The following is a 26,301-nucleotide window of genomic DNA, read 5'->3' as shown; positions in this document are numbered from 1 at the left end:
GGAAAGAGATCAAAATACTGTTATAATTAAATAACCGGAAAAAAAAGTAAACCAGTCTACCTTATCAATCGTGAGCATGTAGAAGTGCGTGATGTCATTTTCGTGTGCGTATTTGATTCTTGCCATACATTCCTCTTCATCAATCAGCTCACCAACATACTCATTCACAAACTCTCCCTGAAAGATACCAAGCATCACTAGTAAAGTATATACCAAACCCACAGACAACATCACAAGTCACCAGTTCTTCACTAGGCAAGAACGATTCCTACCTTTTTAATGTCCCTCTTGGCGATCAGACCCCACCCTTTCCCATCGGTCTTGATAATCTTTGTCTCAGGGTATTGACGTTTTGTAAAGCACTGGTTTTGGCACCGTTCTCCCGCTGGACAGACTTGTGGATGACATTCGTACATCAGCATCCGATTCAGGCATTCAGAATCAAAGCCGCAAGGGTTTTCATCTGTGGGTTTGCAGTTGCACTTGGGAATCTCAGAAATGTCAGCAGTATATATCTGCACTTTACCACAAGGTTTATTCACCTGAAAAATACATTAAAACAGTTTATTCATCACTGTAAAACATTGGAATTTATTGTAAGAGTTATTACAGTGGTTACTAATCTGGTTTTGCAACACTAGATGTGACAACAGAAGCAGAATTCTGCCATCTCATGACTGTAAAAGCACAATTGCCAGCACGTCATCACAACCTCTCCTCCCCATCTCGCCACTCAGCTCTTCCTCTCCAGAGCTGGCTTAGACCATTGAGTATCCAGTGCCATTCCCTCAAGCTTTACCTTAATGTGCTTGTACGGTGGAGGTTTACGTTCACTTTCTTGGGTTTCTTTGGCTTCTCGCTGTAGCTTTATTTCTCTAAACCGAGCTTCAGCTTCTTGCAAAGCTAAAAAAGATGGTTGTATCAGCAGAAATGCTATCAAGAGGATTACTCCACCCAAGCTGACTTGCTCATTCCCATGTGTGTTAAACAAAGAATCGCCTCCTATTTCCTAGAGCCATCATTCAATTTTCCTGTAAACAATCTTCTGAAGTGTTAACGCTCATAACCCATGTATCAGTTCTGCTCTTGCTGTCTTCCAGTTACCCTCGTAATTTCTTTTCCAGAAAGTAAAACCAATCAGAAATACTTCCAATTAGATGCTAATCTTTTACAAACCATGAAAATTCACAGTTAGTAGTAGCGACTACTGCCCAGGACAACAAAACATTTTTTTTAATTCAGTAGTGTAAAACAGATGTACAAAACCAGACCCAAGGCTGTGTGTGAAGAACATAAAGCACACATAACACAAGACTACTTTTGTTTACTTTTAGCCATGTACCATTTTTGAAGACTTTTCCAATTCCTTTGATCCCCTGGTATCTACTCCCTCTGTCTCCTTCCATATAGGGGAACACCCGTGCCTGGTGCGTCCAATAGTAATCCTTAGAACCAAAGAAAAACACAGGAAATTCTCCGATTTCATGCTTCATTTTCTGGATATTTGGGGGAACGTTTTTCGGATGGCAAACTTCTGCAGGCCACCATCTAGCACAGAATTACAAATAAAAAAATACAGCATTTTAGTCAAGCTCTTTCTGCAAGAGACAGTTTAACAAAATAACCCTCAACAGCAGTAACCGATTATTGTATCTGAGATCCTAGCAGGTTTAAGATCCTTTCCTTTGCCGAAAGAAAGAAGACAGGACTAGAAAAGGAACAGGACTACCCAACACTCAAATCTGTGGAACTCTGGCCTGCCTGCAAGGTAAGCGTACACATAAAGCTCCTTGCATCTGGTTAGCAAAACCATCATCTTTGACAAGGCCTGCAATCACTGTAATTGTCAAAGATCAAGAGACAGCTGATAATAGCTATTAATGCTTGCTAGGATAAACCCCACCCAGCTCTATCTCACTCAAATCTCAATCTCAAACCACTGACAACCTGAGAGGCTTATCTCTCAGCCTGCAAGGTAGTAATTTAGCCAATTATGTGTTACACCAGCTTAATTATTTGAAGAGATCTCTGAAACAAACAGCTTTGAAGGCTCGTGCACTGGAAGATGTCTACAAGGAGTCCGGCACGGGTAATGCCATGGCTGAGAGCAACAGTGGAGCTGCAAGTCTTTGCACACAAAGCTTGCAAGCACATGGGGTCCCTAGTTCACAGAGGAATGAGAAATCTGTGTGCAGCAAGGCTGGCCTACAGAAGCAACCGATTGTATGTTCCTTAATTAAACACACCAGGAGTGTAAGACAAAATAAATCTGTTCATCAGACCTGTAATTTCCCAGTTTAACCCAAATAATATCCTGGAAGTGAAGCTTCTTCCCCGCCCTGCAGTCGTTGCAGTACCAGCTCCCATCTGGCATTTCAATGTTTAAACAGTCTGGGTGAAACGCTGCAGGACATGATTCGCAGCACAACAAGCTTCCTCCTTCGGAGATGAAGTAAAAAACCATTAAAAACAAGGTTGAAAAACATCAAGACAAAAATAAACGTTTGGCATGCCAGGTTCAAAGCAGTGCGATACGAACATGGTAGGTTCAGTTAGAACAGAAATGGTTAAACAATGCTGGCCCACAACAACGTACTGTCGTTTAGTTGTGTCCAAAACCCAGAAGGTCTGCGCTGATCTGAACGCCTGGCAGACTGGGATTAGTGATACACACAAACTAACAAGCAAGCTAGCCATAAAAAAGCCAGAATAATGCACCACAAATTATAATTGCTTTGTTTTACTTTAATGACAATACACTTTAATATACATTAATATTTCTCTGTATGCAGAATTTTAGCCACAACAGATTTCTCTCCTGTTGTTTTTCCTGGGGGGAGAGGGAATGAGGCTGTTAGCTTGTTCCATGAATTATCAAGTGGAAAGTTAGCTGCAGCTTAAAAGCTGCGACGCTGCCTGTTAATCTGTTAACAAATCAGGTGAACTTCCACCGCTACAGTTCAGTCAGCACTGTGGGTTTTGTGGTTCTCACTAAGACGTTAATTTATTGTACAACATAAACCAAAACACCCTTAATTGCTGGCACTCCCAGCAACAACGAACACTGACTCAATTTGCTGTCTGCTGCTAAGCGAAAAGCAGCTCTTAAAATATTGACGTTTTAGTATTACGCATTAGCAGTACAGAGAAACACAAAAGGCTTCAGTACATTGAACACAGGGGAAAGAACAAAGAAATACTTCTCCTTATGTGTCTCTGGTAAAGAATTAAATCAGGCTTCTGGTTGCTGGACAAAGTCCAAGTAAAAACATTCTTAAATAAATTATATCTGAAAAAAAAGGATACTCAAAACCTTGAAGCAGCATAAGCCAACCTGAAGTTATTTTGATACCTAACAGCCTAACTTTTAATATGCCACACTTCTAATAATTTTCTATAAAGTAGTATTTAATACAATAATAAAATAAACTTTAATAAAACAAAATTTAAATTGAAGAATAAAACGTCTTGACGCTGCATTTACAGAAGAGCTTTACCTTTTGAACACACAAAGCACCAGCTCACATTGACATGTGCATGATGACTTTTTCCCTTCATGGCAGTGAAATGATTCGTACAAACAATGCTGTTGGAAGCGATGACTGCACATCCCGCAGCAATGCAAACGTCTCCAGCATGGTATGCAACAGGACAGCGGACACAGCGCATCATCCTCCCTAGCAAAGCAGAACACTGCCATATTATTTCTGAAGAAAACGGATTTATTATTTGAAAAACAGCAGCTGTGCCTGAGGTAGCCTATACACACAAAAAAACGTATCAACTCTGTTTTCAAATCCTGCATATTTGCATTTAGCAACAACACTGAATTAACAAAGATTTTTAAAGAGCCCTACACTGAGCTCAAAGCAGTGTAGTATTTAAATGTGAAGGCTTTAACGATGCACACCAGGGCAGACAAGCTTTCCTCAGCCCTGTGATTGTGTCTACAGATGTTGCCCAAAGCTAAAAATATTCACAGAACTAAATGTCTCTGCATTCATCGAGCCTCGCAGCAGTAATTCCACATTCACAGGTCTTGCCCTCGCTCTGCTCAGCCTGTCTCTCCTCATCACATGTGCATTGTAGATTCACCAAGGCTAACTATAGATAACTGAAAGCTAGTTAAAAAAAATTACCATAAATCCTAATGTCAAGTGGAAATTAATCAATTATTATTATTTTTTAAATTCTGAATCAATCCATAGCCCCTGCACATCTGAAAAAATGGCAGCTAGCAGCTATTAAACGGACATATTCCTTACCTGAACATAACATAAACAGACTTAATTCATGAGTCATAAAAACGTAAAATGAAACTACCTTTTGAAATTCGCGGGTGTGAGGGGTTACTAACATGACAACTTAGGCAGCTGTGGAGAGGACATCGAAACCCCCTGTTCTCAAACACAGTAAGGTGGAATTTTTTCACACAAGCTTCATGGTAGAATTTTCCGCAGTGGGATACGACGCAGCGCTTCACATCTGCCTTTCTCTCTTTACACACAAAACAGGTATGCACACCTAGTGGCAAAAGTAATAAAAATAACGTTGGTAATTTTTTACACAAAGACACGAATTTAGAACGCTTCTGTTGTGAGGCTTTGTTATGCATGGAGTGCTGCCTTTTTATTTTTTAAACAAACTCAAATCTCATTCTATTACTTGATGCAGCAACTTTAACTCTTTGGTGCTAAATACTAATCTGCTCTGATACAGATAAAATAGTTACAATGCAAACCCACTGCAGTTAAAGCTCACACAACAGCACCCAAAACCTCACTGATCTGCTTTTACCTTCTTATTCATAAGCCTCAGTACACCAGGTCAACTGCAATTTCTTTTTTTTTTAAAGCAGTTAAATAGGATGGTGGATTGTCCATGATCCTGTGAATTTTGAAATAGGACCACAAACAAAAAACCAAGCATCCTCTAGTCTTCTCTCTGGACTGTTTTATTTTGAAGCAGCCTTGTTCCAACTAGGTTTACCACACATACCGAACTGAGCTTAGGAGCAAGAACCCACATCTTTCATGTCAAGTTTTAAAATTAAGAATTTCCAAGCAGTTATTATAGGATTAAAAGCAAGTGAAATTAATAACAATAAGGTAGTCTTTTAATAGGAAACACAAAAGATTCATATAGATGCACAAAGGACCGAAAAAGGACTTAACACGTTTCACTTGCTGCTTTTATCCCTATGATTCCTTAAGTCTTTGTGACAGATTTTAAATCTAAGCTGAGATTGGACTCAGAGAGCAATATTCTGCAGTTATTAAGGTAATGGAATTCAGACTGAATCAGCCAACTTGCAAGAGTTCTCATCGAAAAGAGACTGAGCATTCCCAAACATGGCACACTTCGTAAGAACTCCCACCCTCTCAGGCACCAGAGGATAAATATGGTTTCTCCAAAGACACATACTCTGTCCAGGAGGTTTCCAACAACAGTGTGTGGGAAAACTAATCTTTTTTTTTCTTTTTAAATTAATAGAAAGGGACAAACTTGCCTGATGTACATTCACTACAAATGAATTTTCCTGCTGGTCTTCCAGAGAGGCCAAGGCAGCTTACATGGAAAGCTCGATAGCAAAGTCCTTCACACAGCAGGAGATCACCTGTTTTTTCACACAGCTTTTACAACACAAAGGCATTGAACGTTAAAGAAAAATTCATATGTGGAAAGAACTGCTTTCTTTATTCCTTTTGATATATTGCTCCTCAAAACAACTTTTCCCATTGTTGAAACCAAATTTATCAAGTGAAATATAATTTTACAAGCATCATCATGTCAAAACAGGTAATAGTCATTAAACCTCTAGAAATATCACTCATAGAACCATGGTTCATGAATAAATACAATCTGACAGAAAAAAGGAAATGAAAAAAAGCTGTAAGAAATTTCCCCTGAGCACACTGATGCACCTGAGCAGGGTTAACAAGCATCCCTGTTTCCCTTTTCCTTGGCAAAAGGAAATTAATCTAGGTGGCACAATGGTACTTCTATGTCTGAGCGGTTAGCACTGACACACGCACAACGAAACTGAACCAAACGATAACGCTGGCAGAACTGAAGGGATTAGCCGACATTTAAAGATAGACATAATGTCATCATCATCATGTACCAGAAATGGAAACACAGATGTTTGACCAGAAAGAAATTTGATCTGTCTGTTCATATTGTGTTACCACTCTGTAATCTAGGAACTCTTCCAGAATCGCTGGAGAAGGCTTTTTGCTTTCCATTAGCATGTCACACGCACGCTGCTGCTGCTGCGCCACTGCGATTGCTGCCGCACGCAGTGGCACAGAACCCACGGGGGATTACTCCCTATTCGTCACTAACAGGTAAGCAGGCAGCTCTTCTCAACCGTTTAACTAGTTACCTGGCAACACTCACGTACTTATTCTGAGGTACAAATGATGCTTATCTTAGAGATCTCGAGCAGAAAGGCCAAGTCACTTACTGGAGGTCAAGACAAAATAATTAGGAGTGAAGAATCCCATTTACCAGCACGGCACCCGCATCACTAACAGACATCTCAGACACACAATAAACCTGTTTCTGGCCTAGTGTTGTCATTTTTGTATTTAAAAGGACCTTTTCTAGGAAACCTCAGAAAAAACATGGTTTGCTGCCGCAGCTAACATCTCTCACCTGACACACATATTCTTTTCTCGTTCCTGCTCCTCGCTCAGATTTTTTGGATGATATAGACACTTCAGTCTGAGTTTCATCAGCACTTTCATAGGGAGACTCTGACCGCTCATCTCCTTGGCCATCGGAGATCTGAACATGAAACACACGTGTTAGAGAAAGCAGTCACGTAGGGTCACTTTGCACAGAATATCAACTGAAGGAAGCAACCACACTGCAACTGAGACTAGCAGGTTTAGGCAAACTCGGTTTTGTTCCCCCCACCTTTACGAAAAGCTTGATTAAAACACAGCATGCATTCGTGGAAGTCTCATCAAAAGGACCCCGTAACAATCACCCTTACCCACTCAACAGCAGCCGAAACAAAACACCAAAACCTTTGTGATACGGCATTTTATTTATAGTCAGCTCTGAAATACAGTTAGCTGGAAGTGCCGAGCCAGTAACACAGGGGTATCTTCAAATCCCTCGATTAAAATTGGAGTGTGTGTTTTATGAGAGAAAAGAAACACGGTAAACGTCCAGCTGCGTATGAAGGTCTCTGAACCAAATATTCTCCAACAAAGTGGGAACAGTATATAGAAGAGAGGAAGAAAGAAAAGAGTAGCTCTCAAAATATGCTCAAAGGACAGTACAGCCAACACTGCATTCAGTGTACTACAAAAGATAGCCCTCTTATGGCTAAATCTTACATAACAGATCTAGATCTATCAGAGATGGAGGATTTTTTAAAATACTCATCATTTACTTTTAAAAAACCAAACCAAGTAACATATTTAAAAGAAAAAATGGGGCAGTTTTCAGTTCAATGACATTTAGGGAGTGAATGAACGATCGAGACATTTGTCCTATCCCTCACCACCAGAAGATGCAGAATTTCATATCCTTTCCCCCAGATGATACCCAAGGAGGTGTGTCTCACCAAGTACATTCTCCAGGAGAGTATTACAATTTGGAATTGTGAAAGAAACCTGTCACTTCTCCTTGAGCTTGCTCCAAGGGTTATTCACACACACCATCAAAAGTACTGCCTCATGCCCCTCCTGAGTTGTCTAACTGCAAGTCACAGTTGATGAGGCTTTCCCCAGGTATTTCAGCTATATTAAATACAAATCCTTTGGAACCAGACACTTTCCTCTTCTGGAAGCACGCTGCAATCAAGCCCCTTCCAACCCCTTCTGGGAAGCCTTTCTCCCTAAGGAACTTTTTCCCGCATCAAGAACATTTCAGTGAGTTTTCTCTAAACCTGAACAAAAATGCTGTTGAAAAACCAGGCATGAGAACTGGAAGCAACAGCCCACAACAAGACTCGTAAACCCAACATCCAAAACAAATCGAGGTGCTACTCTTCTTCGCTGCTTCTGTTATGCCGTGTGAGGAATCTTCCCAAGTCTTTGCTGCACAGCACTGAGCAGCACTGTAAATGGCCACGGCACTCGAGATCACCTTGCCAACGGCTGTTTGTCAGGATACGGACACCCTGCTTTATATGAAGAACTCGGTTTCTGCTTTTGGACATATGATATTTATCTATAGTAAAGCACATTTTACTTAAAATGGCCCAGCTGACCAAGGAATGGAGACAGCGACATGCAACTCCCCATCAGCCAAAACCCATGTAATGTGCGAATTTATTAGAGGTGATTTATTTTGAAATCAGAGAGGAAAATGTAAAGCTGAGCGAGGCCTCGCACTAGTCTTTATAAAATCCCTTTAGAAACACTGGTTTTGAGCGATTACTTCTCACCGTTGCTGCCAGTTAACTTGCATTCCTCCATTTAACATTCGCTTTCCTTAACTATGCCTAAAAATATTTTGTAAATTGGGTCAGATTGACGGTTGGTTGGTTGGTTGGGGTTTTTTTCCAGATTACAGGGTGTAAATGCAGTTCCTCTGTGCAAACACGTATTAACAGAGTCATTTGTACCTATGCTTCACCTACAACCGGAGTGATTCGGAGATTCTGCCCGACCATTTTAGAAGTGGTTAAAAGAAACTGCGTGTAAAGTCATTGCTTTGTTCACGCATCAGGAAATCTCTGTCCCCTGGAAGGAGCTGTGAAATAGTAAACTGCAAATGTGTCCGGCGTGCACGGCCAGGAGCAGCCAGTTCTCACTGGGAAGGGTCAGATAAAGAAAGGTAGTGGGGGAGTTCGGCAAAAACGCAAACCCATCCTCCCTCATGGTGTAAGCAAACTTACATCCATGCGTATTTCCATTTAAACTCTTCCCACAGAAACATTAATTAGTACAAGCGGTGCACTGCTCAAACATTCTGAATACCTCATTATGTTCCTGTTTCAACTAGCCAAAATAAGTCCTGTTTAGAAAATAGAGAAAAAATAAACAGGAAGGGCTTAGATCTTTCCTACTTCAAAAAACAAAAAATTACTCTTTATGTTGTAAACCAAACAGGCAGTCTCATGTGAGCTTGACACTAGGCTTGTCCCCCATCTTTTCCCTGCTCTACGCTGCAGAGTAGACCTAAACCCCTGAGAAAACACACTTGTGCCGCACAAGTACGAGGTTCTTACGCGGTAAGATAGTTGTCTTTCCAGCAGTAAAGCTGTACAGGCCTTCCCTTGAGGAAAGCACTCCTCTTCCCCCAGCTCACCACTTCTGTGGTGGACAGGTAACTCCACTGGCAGGTAACAGTTTCTCAGAAACGCCCCAGACATAGTCTCAAAAGCCCAGCCGTTTGTGAACCACAGCTTGACAGCCATTCTCCTACAGAACTGAGATTGTACTACCTCAGCATCAATGCACTCATTTAAATTAAACAGTTACCGAGCCCAAAACGAGCAGCACTGGCAAGGATCAAACTCTACATCACAAACCCCCTAATTCTATCGGCCCATTCAAGATAAAACTTGGCAATTTACACCCTCTCTAGATTAATGCTGGTGTTCAGGTCTGACTACCAAGATGCACAGCACGAACAAAGTACCTTCAGTTCTTCAACCGTACACTGACCAGACCAAGCGTATCTCTCAAGATCTCTCCTTCGTGGCTGTCGGGAGCCTCGCACACTTCACAGACCAAACGCTCTGCTAACCAGCCGTTCTGCACTATGCGGACGAGCCCAGATACCTGCTCGTGGCTGGTGCAGCTCCTAAGAATCAGCACATGACCCCTCCAACCACATCCAACAGCCACGCGACGGGTAACTCACGCACAGCTCGCATCCACTCCACCGGCAGCTGAGAGTTTTCATACTGCCCGGTTCCGGGGGACTCGTAGCGGGGGAGGCCAGCAACTTCCCTGCTACAGGAGAGGGAAGCATTTCTTCAGGGTAACTCAGAGTTTGACCCTAATCTCATCTTATTTATACCCCTCCAACCACATCCAACAGCCACGCGACGGGTAACTCACGCACAGCTCGCATCCACTCCACCGGCAGCTGAGAGTTTTCATACTGCCCGGTTCCGGGGGACTCGTAGCGGGGGAGGCCAGCAACTTCCCTGCTACAGGAGAGGGAAGCATTTCTTCAGGGTAACTCAGAGTTTGACCCTAATCTCATCTTATTTATACCTTGCAGGAGGCAAAACTCGCTCTGCCAGCCATCTCCCTTTGCAAATAACCCCTGTTCGAGATAACCATGTTTGGGGAAAGCTCCCTCTGTGAAGAGAGCCAGAATTCAACTGTCTCCTGAAGGTATCCTGGAAAAGCTACTGGAAATAGCTGGGAGGCAAAATGAGCATCTATCCCTCCAGGCCTGGCTGAGATAACTTTCATCTAATGTTTCTGAGAGGGGACTTACAACCCATGACAGGTAGAGCACGAGGTAGGTGGGAACACTGTACTGGTCCCCCAAGCAAGCTGCAGCAGCATGAACAGGCTCTGATTCTCCAAGGGGACAGTTGAGTTTTGCAATAAAAATATATTCAGATTGAATCAGTCACTAACTAAACGTGATTTACAAGACGATTGTCCGCACTGACATGAAACACAGCCACCTCTCGAAATTACACATAACGCTCTCCTGGTTTGTTAACACGACTCTCCATAATGGAAGGTCTAAAAGTTCACGTACAAGTGCCCAAATCACAGCATTCACTAAAATTCAGCACAGGTTTTGGGGGGCTTTTTCTTTCATTGTCAAGTTACAAACGTAATCCTTCCCCTTGTGATCACGCCAGAGGTTGTCTTGTCCTTACTTTTGTAATATAATCTCCTTAGCAAAGTAAATTGCCTGTAATTAACTCTTCTGATATTCAGGCCAAGGTTCAAAGTAATCAACATTTAGATTAGTGGCAAACCTTGTTAATTAGCAACCTGTAGCACTGGCCCATTTGCTATTGTATTCTGTTTTACCTTCTGAGTAATTTCTTATTTCTTATAAAGGCAAAGTACTATTTTTCGAAAGTGTGGATTTGGGGGGGGAAAGGCAAGGCTGTTCACTTCAGATTTACCACAAGTGACGAGTTTCTGCAAGGAAATCGTACCCCAGCTCTGTAATCACGTCTAATTATCGATGCTGCAACACGGAAGGTGCCCTTCCTCTGCTGACGTGACTATCTCTGCAAGCACCATCAAACTTCACATTCTGCACCTCAGTCAGGCTTTCCTCCCCGTTTCCTTCAATTACTGAACGCCAACACCTTTTTGCGAGGGCTCGCCTGCAGAAGCTTTTGCACCGCACTGCCCCAGCCGGGCGGTAGTTCAGAAATCAAATCTGTTTAATGGAAGCTGCACATCTGCCTCGGCAAGCGAAAGGGGAAAAAAAGCTGGCCTCAAACCTAAACCATGAGGAGATTCGCTCTTCGTTTGGGCTGGGCCAGGACTTACTTCAGGGATTAATGAGGTTCGAAATAATGTTGCTCAGAGAAGCAACAAAATTATGGTCAGATTCCCAAGGTGATCCTTCCTTTCCCAGGCGTATCAGTTGTTATTCACTACTCACACACCTAAGACTTGAAGGCAACATGTAAGGACACATCACTGCATTTCTTCCCAGTTCTCCGTAGCTTTTTTTATTGGAAAGGTCCTTCTTACTGAGTCAAACTGGGACAGAACTTTGGCATCTCTGTAAATTCTTTGGGTTTAGTATTATCATTTTACACATGAAAAGATAGCAATCACGGCAATGTGTCACTAGTTTCAGAATTGGGTCTACTCATCTCAAGATGTTTTAATCACACATAATACCACAACTTTTTTTGTCAATAGTTACTCAGACCTGCAACAGTACAGGAATCAGGATCCCCAAAGCACTTTTCATCTTCTTTTGATTGATATGCTAAAATTCCCTGTTCTCAATAACCGAAAGAAGGGCTTAATGGATTCTTCCAGACAAACACCAACCTATTTTTAGAAGGATTGCTTATTAAAGCAATCTTCACCACTAATTCTTAACTGAATGAAGCTGCTTTGCATAACGTAATATTTGACGTACAAAGCCAGATTACAGCAGCCACCACCATTGAATACTGGGTAATTGTTTAACTGCTAAATATAAGGACGCGATTTACTATTTTTTTGCTGCTTCCTGAACTACTTCTCCCTGTTTCGTGCAAAAGGGATATACAGTGTGCCCACCAGTGCAAGGACTGGAGCTTCCCTCTCATGATTACATTGAGTCAGTAAGAATTTGGTTTGCCGGGCAAAGAAAAGAAGAGGAAACTTGTGTATCTCCTTATGTTTACAATAAAGACTTAAGACACCACAGTATTAAAAGGAATTAAATTGAATTAGCCACTTGCATTTTGTGAATTTATAGGTTTATATTCTTAATTGTGCCTTTTGACTGAAGCTCTCTAAAAGCTTAAGCGGGGGTGGAGAGAGGGGCGAGGGGGCACAGGAAGATAATTTGACAGAAGCATTGTGTACAAAATCACTTCTCAAATGTCTTTCCTACCGCACAACGTTCCTCAGCGGCAACACTGAGGCTCAGTTAACTGCACAGCTCACTGCACCATCAATTAAAGCGTTCAACGGTGAAAGGATATGCGCTAGCACAGGGGAACGTTTCTCACACCACTCAGTACATCTAAACGTCGAGTTCAAGCTACAAGAAGTTTTTAAACATTTTTTGCAACCAGGTACCTGATTCCAGTCTCAGCCAATTCTTCACTCCCTCTCTCTGGGTTTAAAAAAAAAAAAAAAAGCAGTTGGATGGAAGCTGGTATGTACACTCAGCTTGCATATTTCTAGAATCACGTGGGTGAACTTTGAAAATGGTATCGCTAGTTCCACATCTGGATGGCTGAAATTTCACTTATCTAAAAAAAAAAAAAAAAAGGTACTGACATATTCTCAGCTGGCATCCAATCGTACTGAGTGATGCTGCGCTTCAAAGATGCAGGCGAGGCTGAAATGAACGATATTTGTTCCAGCCACTCACCCAATTCAAGGAAAGAAATTTTTTTCCACTTAGAATTTTCTACTTCCTTTCAGAGAGCTCAAAAATAAAATAGTTAAAATTCCAGTGCCAGCAAATCCATTACACTGTAACTCCAAGGAAAAAGAGGTTCAGAAGTTCTAGGTCTGTACTCTTCCAATATGCAAGCTAAGAATTCAAGTTACCGTAGTAAGAACATAAAATTCAACTGTTCTTGTCAAGACTGGCCCTCAAGCAGCTGTTGGCGTGGCTATTGAACATGCTTTTTTTTTTTAGGCTGAGGATTAAGTCTTCATTTTTCAGAGATGATTTATAAAAGCATGTTTGCTGGCTCAGTGCTTTTCTGGGGGTGGGGAGGGGGTGGTTCTGTGCTTATCAGCTTTACTAGGACTTCTCCTCTCCTACATCTAATTCAGACGTGCTTCCCCTGCCCAGAATTGGAAGTCCTCAATGAGTTCGGAAATTTCTAGTGAAGAAGTCGCTAACAATTATGCACCTACGGTGCCCCCACTAGAATGGGCTTCAGCCCATCACTACTGGGCCAGTACTGCTACTCCACCCATCACACACCTTTTCAGACCTTTCTAGCTACCAAAGTGCAACTTTCATTTAAAGAAGAAATATTCTTCCTTAGAAAACTCACTTTATTAATTCATTCAGTCTTATGAAAACATTTCCTCTATCACTCATCTCTGCTGGCTTAACAGCACTTAAGCATTAGGAATACAAGCTTTGGCCTTAGTCACATTCAAGACAACGGTGGGGTTCTGTCATGTTGAGCTTAAGCAGTTATGAAAGCAACTAAAGGGCAAATCTTTCCAGAGCCTAAAAAGTTAACCCTCCCACTACCCCTTGTTTTACTTGAGCATCTCACGTCTTACAATCCCAGCTGTAGAACATCCAACGGAAACAAAACCCACTATGCATACGTATTTAAAAGCTAGGGGCATATAAAATGAAAACAAAGCATGGCAGAAAATTATTTCCTTCTGCTTTTTTGTTTGGTAGGCAAGTCACCTCCTCAGCAGGATCCAGAAAAGAAAGGGCTCACAGAGTGACCTACCACTCTTTCAGAGTCGTCTTAAGACAGTCACTGCCTTAAGTGGCATCCACTCTCAGGTCACCTGCTGTCGTTTACAGATACACTGCGTCTTTTCGTCAGCACTTCAGAAGCATGTTTCCATGACTTCTGAACGATGTCGGTTATTAAGTTGCACTTTGCTGAAAACTAAGGACACAGCTACAAGCTCAGACTTCCTGACCTGACTTTAGAGTCTATGACTGCTCTACCACAGCCACCCGGGAGGAAGTGGTGTGGTCAGGTCTGGCTAAGAGCTTTCTCTAGAAAGCCTGGAGCACGTTCTGGTAAGCAAACTCTCTTTGGCCTTTCCACAGGCAAACACCGACTGCATTTTTTTTTTTTCTTAGTAACAAGACCTCAGTGGCTAGAGGGTTGTTTGTTTTGTTTTGTTTTTTTAATCTAAGGACAACTTACATAAGAGTAAGTCAATAAGCAACATCCAAACAGCAGATCAGACTGTATTCAAAGGACAATCTATCGTGCACTCACACGGAGACAGAAAAACTGACAGAGTCAATTGAGTTACAGTTAACATTTCCTTTATTTCAGTATAAGAATTCCTGAACTGAATGAAGAATGATATTTTGGCCCATACTGCTAGACTAGATAAACTCTTTAAGTATGCGGTGCCACAAGTGTACACAGTACTATAATAGCAAAAAAAGACGGCCTGGGACAAGTTTCATTTTTATTATTAGCAGGAGTTAGACGTTTCAGATAAGGATATTATGCATTTCTGAATTTGCCTGGAAAATTAGTTAAAACTCTGAGAACATTTAGAAACATTATAAAATTGCCTACAGGTACTCATGATTACTTTGGTAGGGGATGTGGAATAAAAACCTAATCATGTAAACATTCAGTAAACAGATTCGCTGCACTCTGAAGCCTATGGAATACACAAGATGAGAATAATCACATAAAAAAATAATTCTACATGGAACGTGCTGCCAAAGAACAAGTGTCAAGCCTAGAACTTTTTCCCATGTGGAAGTAGAAGCATTGTAACAAAACTGCATGATCTGGTGGGCGATGCAGGTCATTTCAATTGTTAGAGGCTTTAGCAAGAAACAAATCCAATTACTTGCAATGTTCCACAAAAACATACCCCCCAACTGCTTACTCGTGCTTTGAAATAATGAAAAAAAAGTCTATAGGCATACAGAAACAAACACAGGAAACAACTGACTGCTAAGCCGGAGGATTTAAAGAGGTACTATGTATTAAATTATCCTTAAGTATTGTTTTGAAGAGGAAATTATCTTTGAAGGAAGCTAGAATGAAACGCTAGAAGCACACTGATTTTGGTTAACAACCTGCAAGGTTAGCTTCAACTGGTTTTTTAGGGCAGTAGTTTGATTAAAACAACATGAATTCTTTTCTTCCTTCCTGTTCTCAGGATCTCAAAGACAGTTATTTTTACCTTCAGTAAGCGTGCCTAGAATATCTGAGTTGTGTACTCTAGGTCAGCTTGACTCCAGGGTCGATAAATGGAGCTGACGTACTGTTTTAGTCGCAAGTTGTACGTGTCTCATGACTGCCTTCTCAATGAAATACCTTACCTTTTAAGAATTGTACGTGTTTCCTCCATTGTGTATACAAGCTAACACCCACTTAAAAATGCAGATAAACCAAATGTGCCTCAACCTATTATCAGAAAAAACAACATGCAAAAAGAAGAGCAAAACTTAAGGCTTGCATTATTAGGCCTTGAAAACGCAAGAGGTTGTAGCTGAGCTTTTTTTGACACTGGATGTTACAGAATAAGAAAGAATTCCCCCTAGGGAAGATACAAGGAACTTTCGATAAAAGCAACAGCTTCAAAAATCTCTACAGGCTTCTTTAAACTGCCATCTGCTGGTCGGCTCATACTTCATAAGCACATGATGAGCGACAGGCTAGCTAAGAATTTAGAGCATTGCATGTTCTTTATTTTGTCCTCTCTTAGAATAAAAAAAAAAATATGACAATTTCTTTGACAAATTCAGAAGTAGTAACCAGACTCTGCAGGACACTATGACCCTTATCTGCTGTCAACAAATCCACCAATTTTATAAAGCCAGCCAATAACCAGAAAAACTGATTGAAAAGCTAAAGCAGGTATGTTTCATGAGAAGACACAAAGTGTGCCGATAATCCAGCAGCAGTGGTAATGTAAAGCCTTTTTAATTTATTTAAAAAATACTGCTTACACTCTGCTGGCACCTACTACATTACTGGGGGCTGGCAGGCCAAGGTAAAGAAACAAATGAGAACACACCACCTGCATCTCTTCTCAAAAGTATCACGAGCTTTTGGATGGTTACGCCAAGTCTTACAGAGGCAGTGAAACACTACTCCGAGCTTTGGCAGACTCCAAGGTGTTGAATATCTTTCTCACATCTGGTCCTACCAGTAGCTCATTAAGAATTACGTTTTAAACAAAATCGCATTTCACATAAAGTTCTGGAGGAAATGACACTGATGTCAAATGCCTAGAAGCAAATGAAGTATTTTGTTTCAAGATTAAATTCAGGTATGAAATTTATTTATTCATGTATAAACACCTTACTGCTTCTGTCCATCCTCCTTGAAAGAACTTCAAAGCACCATCTTTTGAAGGGAGCCAAGTCCACCTTTTCACCTCTGCTATGTCAGATCTGTACATGTTCGTTCTTAAGGCAGAAGTCCACACCCCCAACCCTGTCTCTCTCCCCTGCAAATAACCTTTCAACTGAAATTTTGGCCTCGACTAACTTTATAATATTTGACGAAAAACCCCAGTAAAAAAATACCCCAAATAACAACAAAAAGCATCCAAAAGATTTTTTTAAAGAGTCAGAAAAGATGCACACCTTTCAAACAAGAAAAAACTGAGCGCATCCTTCCTACTGAACACAGAACTACCTTTCACAGAACTTAGTTGCATTGGACTGACATTGAAGAGGTGTGCAGTGAGCAACAGTCCTTGACAAACAACAGTCACATCCAGGTTCCACTCTGGAACCAGCCGTGCACAAACACTGTGGGGGGAAAAGAAAGCGGGGGAGGAAAAAAAAAAGAAAATAAAAAAGGCCAGAATCCACTCAGTATTGCTTGTGGAGTTGTATGTGCTTGTGGAATATGCAGGATTGTTTTCTATCATCGTTAAAAGAGCATCTAAGCCAGCATCTAGAAGTATTACAGTGAAGACAGAAATATAGAAGTTAATCAATAAATGCATTTAATGATGAGAATTACATCCTATTCGATTAGCTGTGCAAGGCTTTCATCACTGCATTATTGTGTTTATTTTTTTACAGTCTTTCCCTTAACTCTGCAGAAGGTTCCTCTCTGGATGAACACTCCCAGGGCACACACGTATTTAGCCATTTAGACAAGTGCTAAATAGTAATACAAGAGGGAAAAGTTTTTAAAGCCACCCACACGATCCAAAATTTATCTCTTTCCTTGTTTTGTAGAATAGCCCAATAGTAAGTTCAAAAACACATGCCTGAAATTTTTTATTTAAAGGCAAAATACGTCTAATATCATAGGAAACAAATTGGGACCAATCCTTAGTTGGTTCAAGTTCAGGTCAGCGTAGCTTTAAGCCATCTAAGGATCCAGCCCACTCATCTACTCCTCCCTGCACCCAGCCCCACAAAATCTCTATTATTTGACGGGGTGTATTTTCTATTTTGGTATTTTAAAACCTTTTAAACCCTTGAAAACAGTTAAGTCACTTTCTAGTTGGTGTACCTGGGTTTTGTGAGCAGTGTATAACATTAATTTTTCCCACCTCTTTTGCTGTCTCTCAGTAGCTGAGTAAATTAAGAGCAAAGTTTTAAAACTTCCGTCTCAGCCTATATAACCATATCCCTTTTTAACACGTGAACCGTTAAGTCACAACCCCAAATCCCACAAAATTTCTTTTACCAAGAAAGATTTCTGGAGATTTCATTTTATAAACACAGTATCTAGAAATAGAAGAATCTTTCTCCCGAGATTACAACACTCAGAGACTCATATTCAGAGCCAAAACAACAGTATGTTCTTTGAACTGGTCTGGTTGAATAGATGGTCCCAAACACAAACAGCCATTAGACAGCAACTCCCAGCAGTAAAGCTACACCAGCAGAAGCCAATAGGTGGGAGTCTCTCAACCAAGAGAATAAAATGAGAACAAGTGTTACTTCACTTGACTGCTGCTATGGGTATTATTTCCTGTGGGACTTCCTTTGCCTCTTTTATTGGGGTACCATAGGGAGAATTTGTTGGTTGCTGTTAAAATATTCTTCCAGTGACGGTAAGATATACAGCCGTTATCAGGCAATCTTTTCCCCCACTCAAAGGCAAACCATTCACTGAACGCTGTCTAGGTATTTCAGCTGCATTCATTACAGTGTCTAAGCACCTCATGCATTTTGGGGGGAGATGAGAGGGTCTCTGAGACAGCTGGAAGCCCTACTCCCGTGTTGGCAGGCAAGTATTTTCTCTATCGCTTCTATAACCCCAACTGCTCGAAGCCGTTTTGTCTGTGGGTATTTTACCAAATCCCACCAACTACCTTTCTGCACCCACCTGCTAAAGAGCATGCGTACTGCACCCTCTTTGGCTGGCTGGTTTTCATAGCGTAGGTGACCTGGGGAGCGGTTTCATGGGTTGTACGAACACGCTTCTGGTACATACATTTCATTTATTGTATGTCAGTGGAGAAGAATTACAGTTCCAAATGCACAGAGCTAAGACTACGATTAACGAGTATCAAAAAGATACACCCCTCACCGTCTGTTTAACTCCACTGGGGATGAAGCTATTCGCATCACAGAGAAACAGCGCTTAAAACAGCCTGGGAACTAATTTGAGCTTAAAAGGGCTCTGCTCAGAAAACTGTCCAGTTCTAGATCAAACGGAGGATTAGGAAACTTGCTTCAGTATAAAAGCTATGGAGACATGACAATACTGAGTTACGTCATGTAACTAATGTCGTACACTTACATAAAGTCTGTAGAAGAAAATACAGAACACACTGGCATTTTACTTTGCCTCTAATAGAAGGTTACAATTCTAAAACTTTGTTGGTAAATACATTAAAAACCACAAGAATATCTTGACGTCCCCAAAGCAGACGCTCGTATTACAATAAATGAATTCGCAATGCACACATTAACAGGTTTCACAGAGGCCAAAACTGTAACTTGTCTAGAGCACCAACGTTAGAGAATTCGCCTTGGATTTTTGTTTTTAAACATGATTCACACCTGAAAATTTCTGTAATTAAATGTCTGTGTGCAAACACCACTTTTTTTTTACCTCATTCTCAGTTAAGGAAGCTGAAGGAGATGAACTCTTGCTAAAAGCAAGAGTTGAAGATTCTGCTGCTGAAGCCCGATTTCGCTTCTTCAGAGGTTTACATGCATCAGACAGATTTTTCGTTGCTGTAAAATAATTTTGGTTTACAAAGTGAAGTTGGGAACTTTAAAAGGTTATCTCCCTGAAGCCATTTAAAATATTCCTTCAGATAAAGGAAGGAATGATTTAGGTAGGTCTTCTGGGCACCTACGTAGGGCTGAAAGAACACAAAGGAAGTTTCTGAAACCAAGTGTTTTGGCTTGATTTTAAAAATAAATAGGTTTCTATCAACCAAATATGTACTACATAATGGCTAAGAAATGCTTTCCTGGCGTTGGTGGGGTTTTTTTGGCTCATTTCTATTAAAATCAAACCATCTTGTGACTTATGACCTCTTTAAAGCAGAGGTAACAGTTATCTCCTCAGATAAACATTAGCAGGCCTACAAGTGACCTTGTCACCATGCGAGTGCCACTAACACTTTGTTAAGAGAAAGGCTATTTAGAGGAGCCAGGTACCAGACATTATCTACAGCACGTCACCACTTCCACATGGTGCAGAACTTGCTGAAGCTTACTCGTCTTGGCAGACCACTGTAATACCTAGAGAGACAGGCTCTCACAGAAGTTACCTCAAACTTGAGCATCATTACAAATCTGACTCTGGGATTTTGGACCACAGTTAATTAGAATTCCCTCTCGCGCTCCACACTGCCTCCCATCAAGCATCATTTAAGAGGACTAAAATCCCACAGTAACTGATTACATTGATGGTCACTGTGCTTGTTTTATTGGGCTAACGCACCATGACGAGTTGGAGCAGTAGGACTGGTATCGCAGCTCGTCAAGATCACAGGGTAACCGCTTTAATTTGGTGCCATCAAATGGTGAACTTGTGAACTGCTGCTCTAAATCAGCAATACACAATTTCAGTCCAGGATAATGCTGCAAAATGGTGGTAGTGAAGGAAGAGGACACGCTCCCTCCCCCGGTTTGTGTCACAGTGGCTGCAACTGTGTTATTGCGTCAGCAAAATTTATCCGGCTGCCTCAGACAACCTGTTTATTTTAAAATTATTTAATTGAAAAGGTTACATTAAAACTTATTCTGACCACATTACCTGACTGGTTCTTTTGTGAAGAGGAGGTTTCTGTGACTTTAGAAGAGTTTGTTTTTGCTGTTTTGTCATTGCTTGTCTCCCTCTGTCACAAAAAAAAATATGAAAAAATAAAAAACCTCCTAATTTATGAGTGTCTGGATAAAACTGGCAATTACTTCTGGATTTATGTCATTAAAAAGAAAGTGTCTTTACAAATAACCTGAATGGTAATGTAGTAAAGCTAGCCCCATTTAAGTGACTTTTAAAACTCATTTACAGCACAGGGTACAAACCCGTAAACAAATGAGGAAAATCAAAGAACACAGTATTCCAGCATCCCACTTATCCATCCCAAACTCAGCATACCAAAAAGGGGAGCTCTAAATGAACACAAAACACAAAAATTACCCTTACTATTCTTTGTCTAAACTGTGCAAATGAAAACCTTTCATTATTCAACTGCAGAATGAGTATATAAATCTGAGAACAAACCCTGTGCAGAAAAATTTTAAGTCTCAGAATCAACTCACAACTTATAGCAGTGCCATTTTTTAAATTACTATGGTTAAGATTGTTTCAGCATTTCCAAAATAAAAACACTGTTTTCAAGGGAGCATAAACAACACATGAAATTGCTCCAGACTGAGAATTTATCATTAAGAGTTTAGGCCGAAAACTGGGGAAGTTTTTGTCAAAGCTTCGTCAAAATCAGATACTGATCCTTACACATGCCACTGATTTTTTTTTGTATGTTACTAATTCTTTCAAGCAGCAAGTCACTAAAATTGTAGCCAAGAATGCTTGGCTCTAACAAATGCTCGCAAATGCTCATCAATAACAATAATTCTACCGAACTGAAGGTTTTACGTGCTTTTTCATAGTCTCCATCTGACAATCTGCTCTACAAGAGACGTGCAGGTGAACACCTCAAGGGCCAGAGAACGGTTTCCTTTGTAAAAATAAGCATGAACGGCTACTGTACTGCAGATGTGCTACGCCGGGCTGTTACTGACTTTCAGCAGACTAAGACCCCCTACCCCTAGTGCCACCGGGGGCTCCCAGTCTGTAAGATTACTACTGTCACACTTCTGTGTAGAGACGGAAGAAAATGTACAGTACAGTTCACTCTTACAGCAGCTTTAAAGAATGCCCGTTTTGTGAACGTGCATTTTACACACACCGTGAAAGCACCACCAACGAATTAGCTTTTCAAAACTTCCACAGGGGTACTTCTGACTTAGTTACTTGGTGCGAAAACACTCAGGTCTCGTAAATAAGACCTAAGGACAAAAAGGAGAGGATGATGCGGAATGCTCATGCAAGAGGTAAAACGTCAGGAAAAAAGTCATTAAAGCTCCTCCTGTCCAAAGCGACTGTAACAAAAGCCTGCAGGTAAACTGGGAATAGCAGCAGGAAGGCTGTGGTTAGTGTTTGCTTTTTGAACCATGACACAGACATCCTAACTGTCATTCACTGAACGCTTTACTAAGCAGCAGCACATACAGCTACAAGCACCCTGAGCTGGTGGAGGCAGGAAAAAGACTACAAGAAAATTCGTAAAAGAAACTGCAAAGCAACCATTTTACGGTATCTGACCCATCTTCGGGCAGAAGCACAGACACTGCTGTGTGCACTTAAGAGTTTCCAAATTCCCTAATATTTACACACACCAGCTTCTTTGTCACTTGTTCTGCTAAACAGATGCGACAGAGGACAACGCTTTTTAATTGCACATTACTAGAGCGGTATGTATCTCATCCGAGTAATTCATCTCATTTATTGATTTACTTTCCTGTGGATATTCACATCTGCATCACAGCATCAAAGATACCAGAACCTCGTCTGCATGAACTACACTGCAACCCTCTTTCGTCCTACTGTGATAACACAGGCTAACTGTAGTTATGAATAGTGGTGGGACAGGAAAGAAGGAACTTTAGGGACACTAAAAACCAGGATTTCATAGCAGGAATTAATTACAGTAAGTAAACTTAATACAATGGAATCAATGGAATACAGTGAATTGAAATCAGTTAGGTACATTTAAAAAGGGTCCAAAATCCTCTCCTAGAAAATAAGATGAATATTTAACAACTAACCTGTTGCAGCAAGAAGTGCAAAATCCAGTTTTGGCCTGCCTTTCTGCAAAGGTAACAACATTTCTCTAAGAATTATCTTTGTTCCTTGCTCATAAGCTCATTAAGCCTGGATATCCAAAATTATATTTATTTTTTATACTGAACTCTAAACAAGTTGCCTGAATATCCACAATAAAAACAGAGGTACTACAATGACCAGCCTATCAAACAAACTGGTGCCTACATATGTGACCTCCATAATTAACTTAAAAAAAGAAACTACTACCTTTCCTTGGATTAGGTTGCTAGGTTGTTTTGCACTACTAAAGTCCTGAGGGGAGGTCTGCAATACTCACACTGCAGTATGAGATGGTAATAATGTAGCTGAAAACACTTCTGAGCTAAGCTTTCCACGCAAGTAAAACCCATGGAGTTCACCTGTCCACATGCATGACTAAATAAACCTGTGCTTAAGTCTCTACAAGATGTGGGCTATGTCCACACCCATAGTTCTTGGGCCCTAGGTAAGGAAAACTCTCGTTCTCACATGCAAGCTAAACTCAAAAGAAGTCTGTGATTTGTGTGACAAATATACTGTAATATTTACTGCACATTACTTCAGAAATGGGTGAGCATCCCACTCTAACAGGCTTCCAGTTCTTGAAATGCAGTTTTTCTGGTTTTCTTTACTTGCTTTCCTTTTCCCAAACCCCACCTCCCCACACCCCGTTTTGTCTAAATTAAATATTAATTAGAGTTGGTTGTTTTTTGGGTTTGTTGTTTTTTTGGTTGGTTGGTGGTTTTTTTTTTTTTGCATTGTACACATCTCTGAACTCCAGGAGGAAAGAAAAAAAACTACACGGCATGATAACATGGAGAGTCATGCCTCGGCACATTCCTTCAGGAAACAGATTTTTCTCAGCATACATTTTCACCACAGTTGAAGTAGCAAGTGCAATTTGTCTACCTCCATCCTCAAAACCAAAGGGAAAAAACCCCACAGGGATAAGCTCACAGGTATCTGAATATTTACAACAGTTTGGTTTGATATACGGACATTACTTTTTTAATCCTGAAAATGGAAATGCTGACAAACTTAACTACAGCAATGGGATTGGTGCTGCTATAAATCAACCCAGACAAACCAACGCATAATTACCTTCCGATTATTCTGTTTATCCATCCTGAGTCTTTTCCTAGGTGCTTCCTGAACTTCAAAATCTTCTGTAGGTTCCTTTGTCCTCTTTTTTTGGTTTCTTTTATTTCCATGTAAGTTACCTTGGGATGGGGGATGGGGGAAACTTACATGAAAAATAATCTAAAACCCACTTTCAAATTATTTCGAACTGATCTAATTACTTAAGTTACTTTTCTTTCAGTCATTATTTTAAAAACATGGTCAAACATTAACACAGTTTGAAGACCTCTTAATGCTTAAGGTCTGGTTTCTAGTGCTAGACTAACTCTAGAACACATCCAAATCAACTGCTTCACACTCAAATTACTTTAGAAAGATAAGTCTACCTGTGTAAGCACTAGTTTAAGATCTGAATATGACTGCCCAACATGACTGATCTATACAGCTTTTATCTCTCCTGCCACTTTACAGCAGTGTTTTATCACCGAACTCAATTTCTAAGTCTCCTCCTTAAGTCTCCTTTAAGTTCTCCAAATTATACAGATGAAGGTAATGGTGACATCTATTAAGCGGCCTCTGGAAAAGACAAGAGACTACTGACCTACAGATTAATTTTCTCTTTCTGGTATGGCAGTTCCAGACTCTCTCTAACAAGCTTATTTATGTTTTACAGGAGACTGTAATATCCCCTTCTTTTTGAGCCAAAATCCTACGAATGGAATCATGTTGGTCATTTTGAACCAACAGGCTTATTCATGCATTTACATGATCGTTCACGGTCAAGTTCAAGCAGCTGCTAAATTACGAAAGGTCAGTGACCTACATACCCCTTCCACAGGTTCAGCTATTGTTTGCACTTGCTCTACCTCAAAAAGATAGATGAAGATTTAGGAAGCGGACTGTTTCACCAGGATGAAATGACAACATTATTAGGCTCTCCAGCACTCTCTAGTTTACGAAGCTACAGCATATTATTAGTATGAAGATTGCAAGCTCCAGGGGTACAAATACGTTAACTGAAAATTGCCCTACAGCTACAAGCCTTCTATTCCAGTGGGAACAAATAGCTGTAAATATTAAAAATATAGCAACTTGAAAATAGGGATAGTTTTCAAATCAATGTTCTCATCTAAACAATCTAGGACATATTCTATTATCAGACTCTGAATCCACAAAGCAGACTGAAATGGCTCCAGGAGAACCTGCTACTTACAAAAAGCCAGCAAAAGAAATCCCACCATATTCTTCCAAGTTTAAGAGAAGAGGATTTGGGTAGGGGAATGATTGAACTGACATGTTTTCATCTGTAGATAACTATAAATGTACACCATACATGTACTAGAAACACCTGGTACAGGTACAATTTCAGTTACATTTCTTGCAATATGACACTGAGGAAGGTGAACAAAATTCAGCACTACAGCGTTTAGATATTTAATTTGGGATCCATTAAAATTCTAACGCCAAGGAAGACAACATCTGAGATAAAATAAAGAGATTATGATACGTGGGCGATTACATAAAAAAATACACTCAATAGCTACTTATAATGATGAACTATTTGCACACAACACAAATTTCAATTACTTCTGGATCTTGATCTCCTTTTAGGTGAGTCTTGAAACACTTTACGTTTGGCCTCTCCAATATTCTTCAATGATGAACCTTGAGAGATACAGAACGTGGTTTTTTTTTAAAACTGATATCCAAATATTTGACACTTAAAATTTAAAGTTAAAAACTTCAATTTTCCACAAAATTATGTTATTTCACACACACACAGATAGTTAACAAAACTGACTGCCATTTTTATACAAGTTTTTCCAAGTCTCACAAACTTTCAAACACTCCCTCTCATTCTTGTCATTGCCCAAAGCAGCACCTGTTGGCTTCTGATACTTCCATCAGACTTCTTACAGTGCTGTGAAGCTGTTTAAATTTGAAAACCGATAGCTGGTTAAATTTGATAAAGTTCAAGAAAATGCCAAACTATCTTCCTCCTCCTTTCTCAAATAAGTGACTCCAAAACCCTGCAAATATTTTGCAAAATAATTGAGACTGTTTATCGAAACCAAATGCTAGTCAACAGCAACAAAAAAATAAAAGGAGAGAAAAAAAAAAAGTATTTGCAATCTTGCACCATGTCCTAAAAACTTTGATTAGCACAATAAAACGCCAAAGGGACAAAAGTTTCAGAATAAAGTTTGGAATGCTTCTTCCTGCGTTGATGATGATGAGGTAATACACTTTGGGTATCTAGGAATAAAAGGTGTAGCGCAGATTAAACTTTTTAAACCATTTACTAGCTCTTCTATAAAAAAACATCTCAAATTTCACCAGGATTAACACTTTGTCTTCCCTTCCCACCATCCACTCACAACAGGCAGTGGATGCAATGGCAGCTGCTTATGGGCAGAAGAAGAATGAGAAATCGGCAATCTCTAAACAGCAGAGGGTTTACATATAACAACTTTTCAGAACAATGAGCAAGAAATGTAGACTTCATGGGTTGCGTTTATTGTAACCATTGGCATTCCTTTGCTATTGGCACAAACACCAAGAATTAAAACTGGAAAACAGGGAAAGCTGTTTTCCCT

The 26,301-nt window shown here is 40.4% G+C and overlaps 1 protein-coding gene across 1 annotated transcript in view; it reads right to left on the bottom strand.

Annotated features, from left to right (window-relative positions):
- WHSC1 (Wolf-Hirschhorn syndrome candidate 1) overlaps positions 1-26,301 on the bottom strand; it is a 59,873-nt gene that overhangs the window by 6,368 nt on the left and 27,204 nt on the right. Inside the window, exons 6-17 of the mRNA XM_010135870.1 lie at positions 23,726-23,844; positions 20,510-20,591; positions 19,352-19,476; positions 6,658-6,789; positions 5,510-5,633; positions 4,324-4,524; positions 3,498-3,677; positions 2,283-2,439; positions 1,343-1,548; positions 800-903; positions 273-542; positions 61-177 (exon numbers count right to left, since the gene is read on the bottom strand). Coding sequence (XP_010134172.1) covers positions 61-177; positions 273-542; positions 800-903; positions 1,343-1,548; positions 2,283-2,439; positions 3,498-3,677; positions 4,324-4,524; positions 5,510-5,633; positions 6,658-6,789; positions 19,352-19,476; positions 20,510-20,591; positions 23,726-23,844 — 1,817 coding nt within the window. The remainder of the gene's footprint in view (positions 1-60; positions 178-272; positions 543-799; positions 904-1,342; positions 1,549-2,282; positions 2,440-3,497; positions 3,678-4,323; positions 4,525-5,509; positions 5,634-6,657; positions 6,790-19,351; positions 19,477-20,509; positions 20,592-23,725; positions 23,845-26,301) is intronic.

This window comes from Buceros rhinoceros, unplaced genomic scaffold, assembly GCF_000710305.1.
Source record: "Buceros rhinoceros silvestris isolate BGI_N320 unplaced genomic scaffold, ASM71030v1 scaffold7135, whole genome shotgun sequence".
NCBI classification, from domain to species: domain Eukaryota; kingdom Metazoa; phylum Chordata; class Aves; order Bucerotiformes; family Bucerotidae; genus Buceros; species Buceros rhinoceros.
This window is presented reverse-complemented; position numbering and strand designations above follow the sequence as displayed.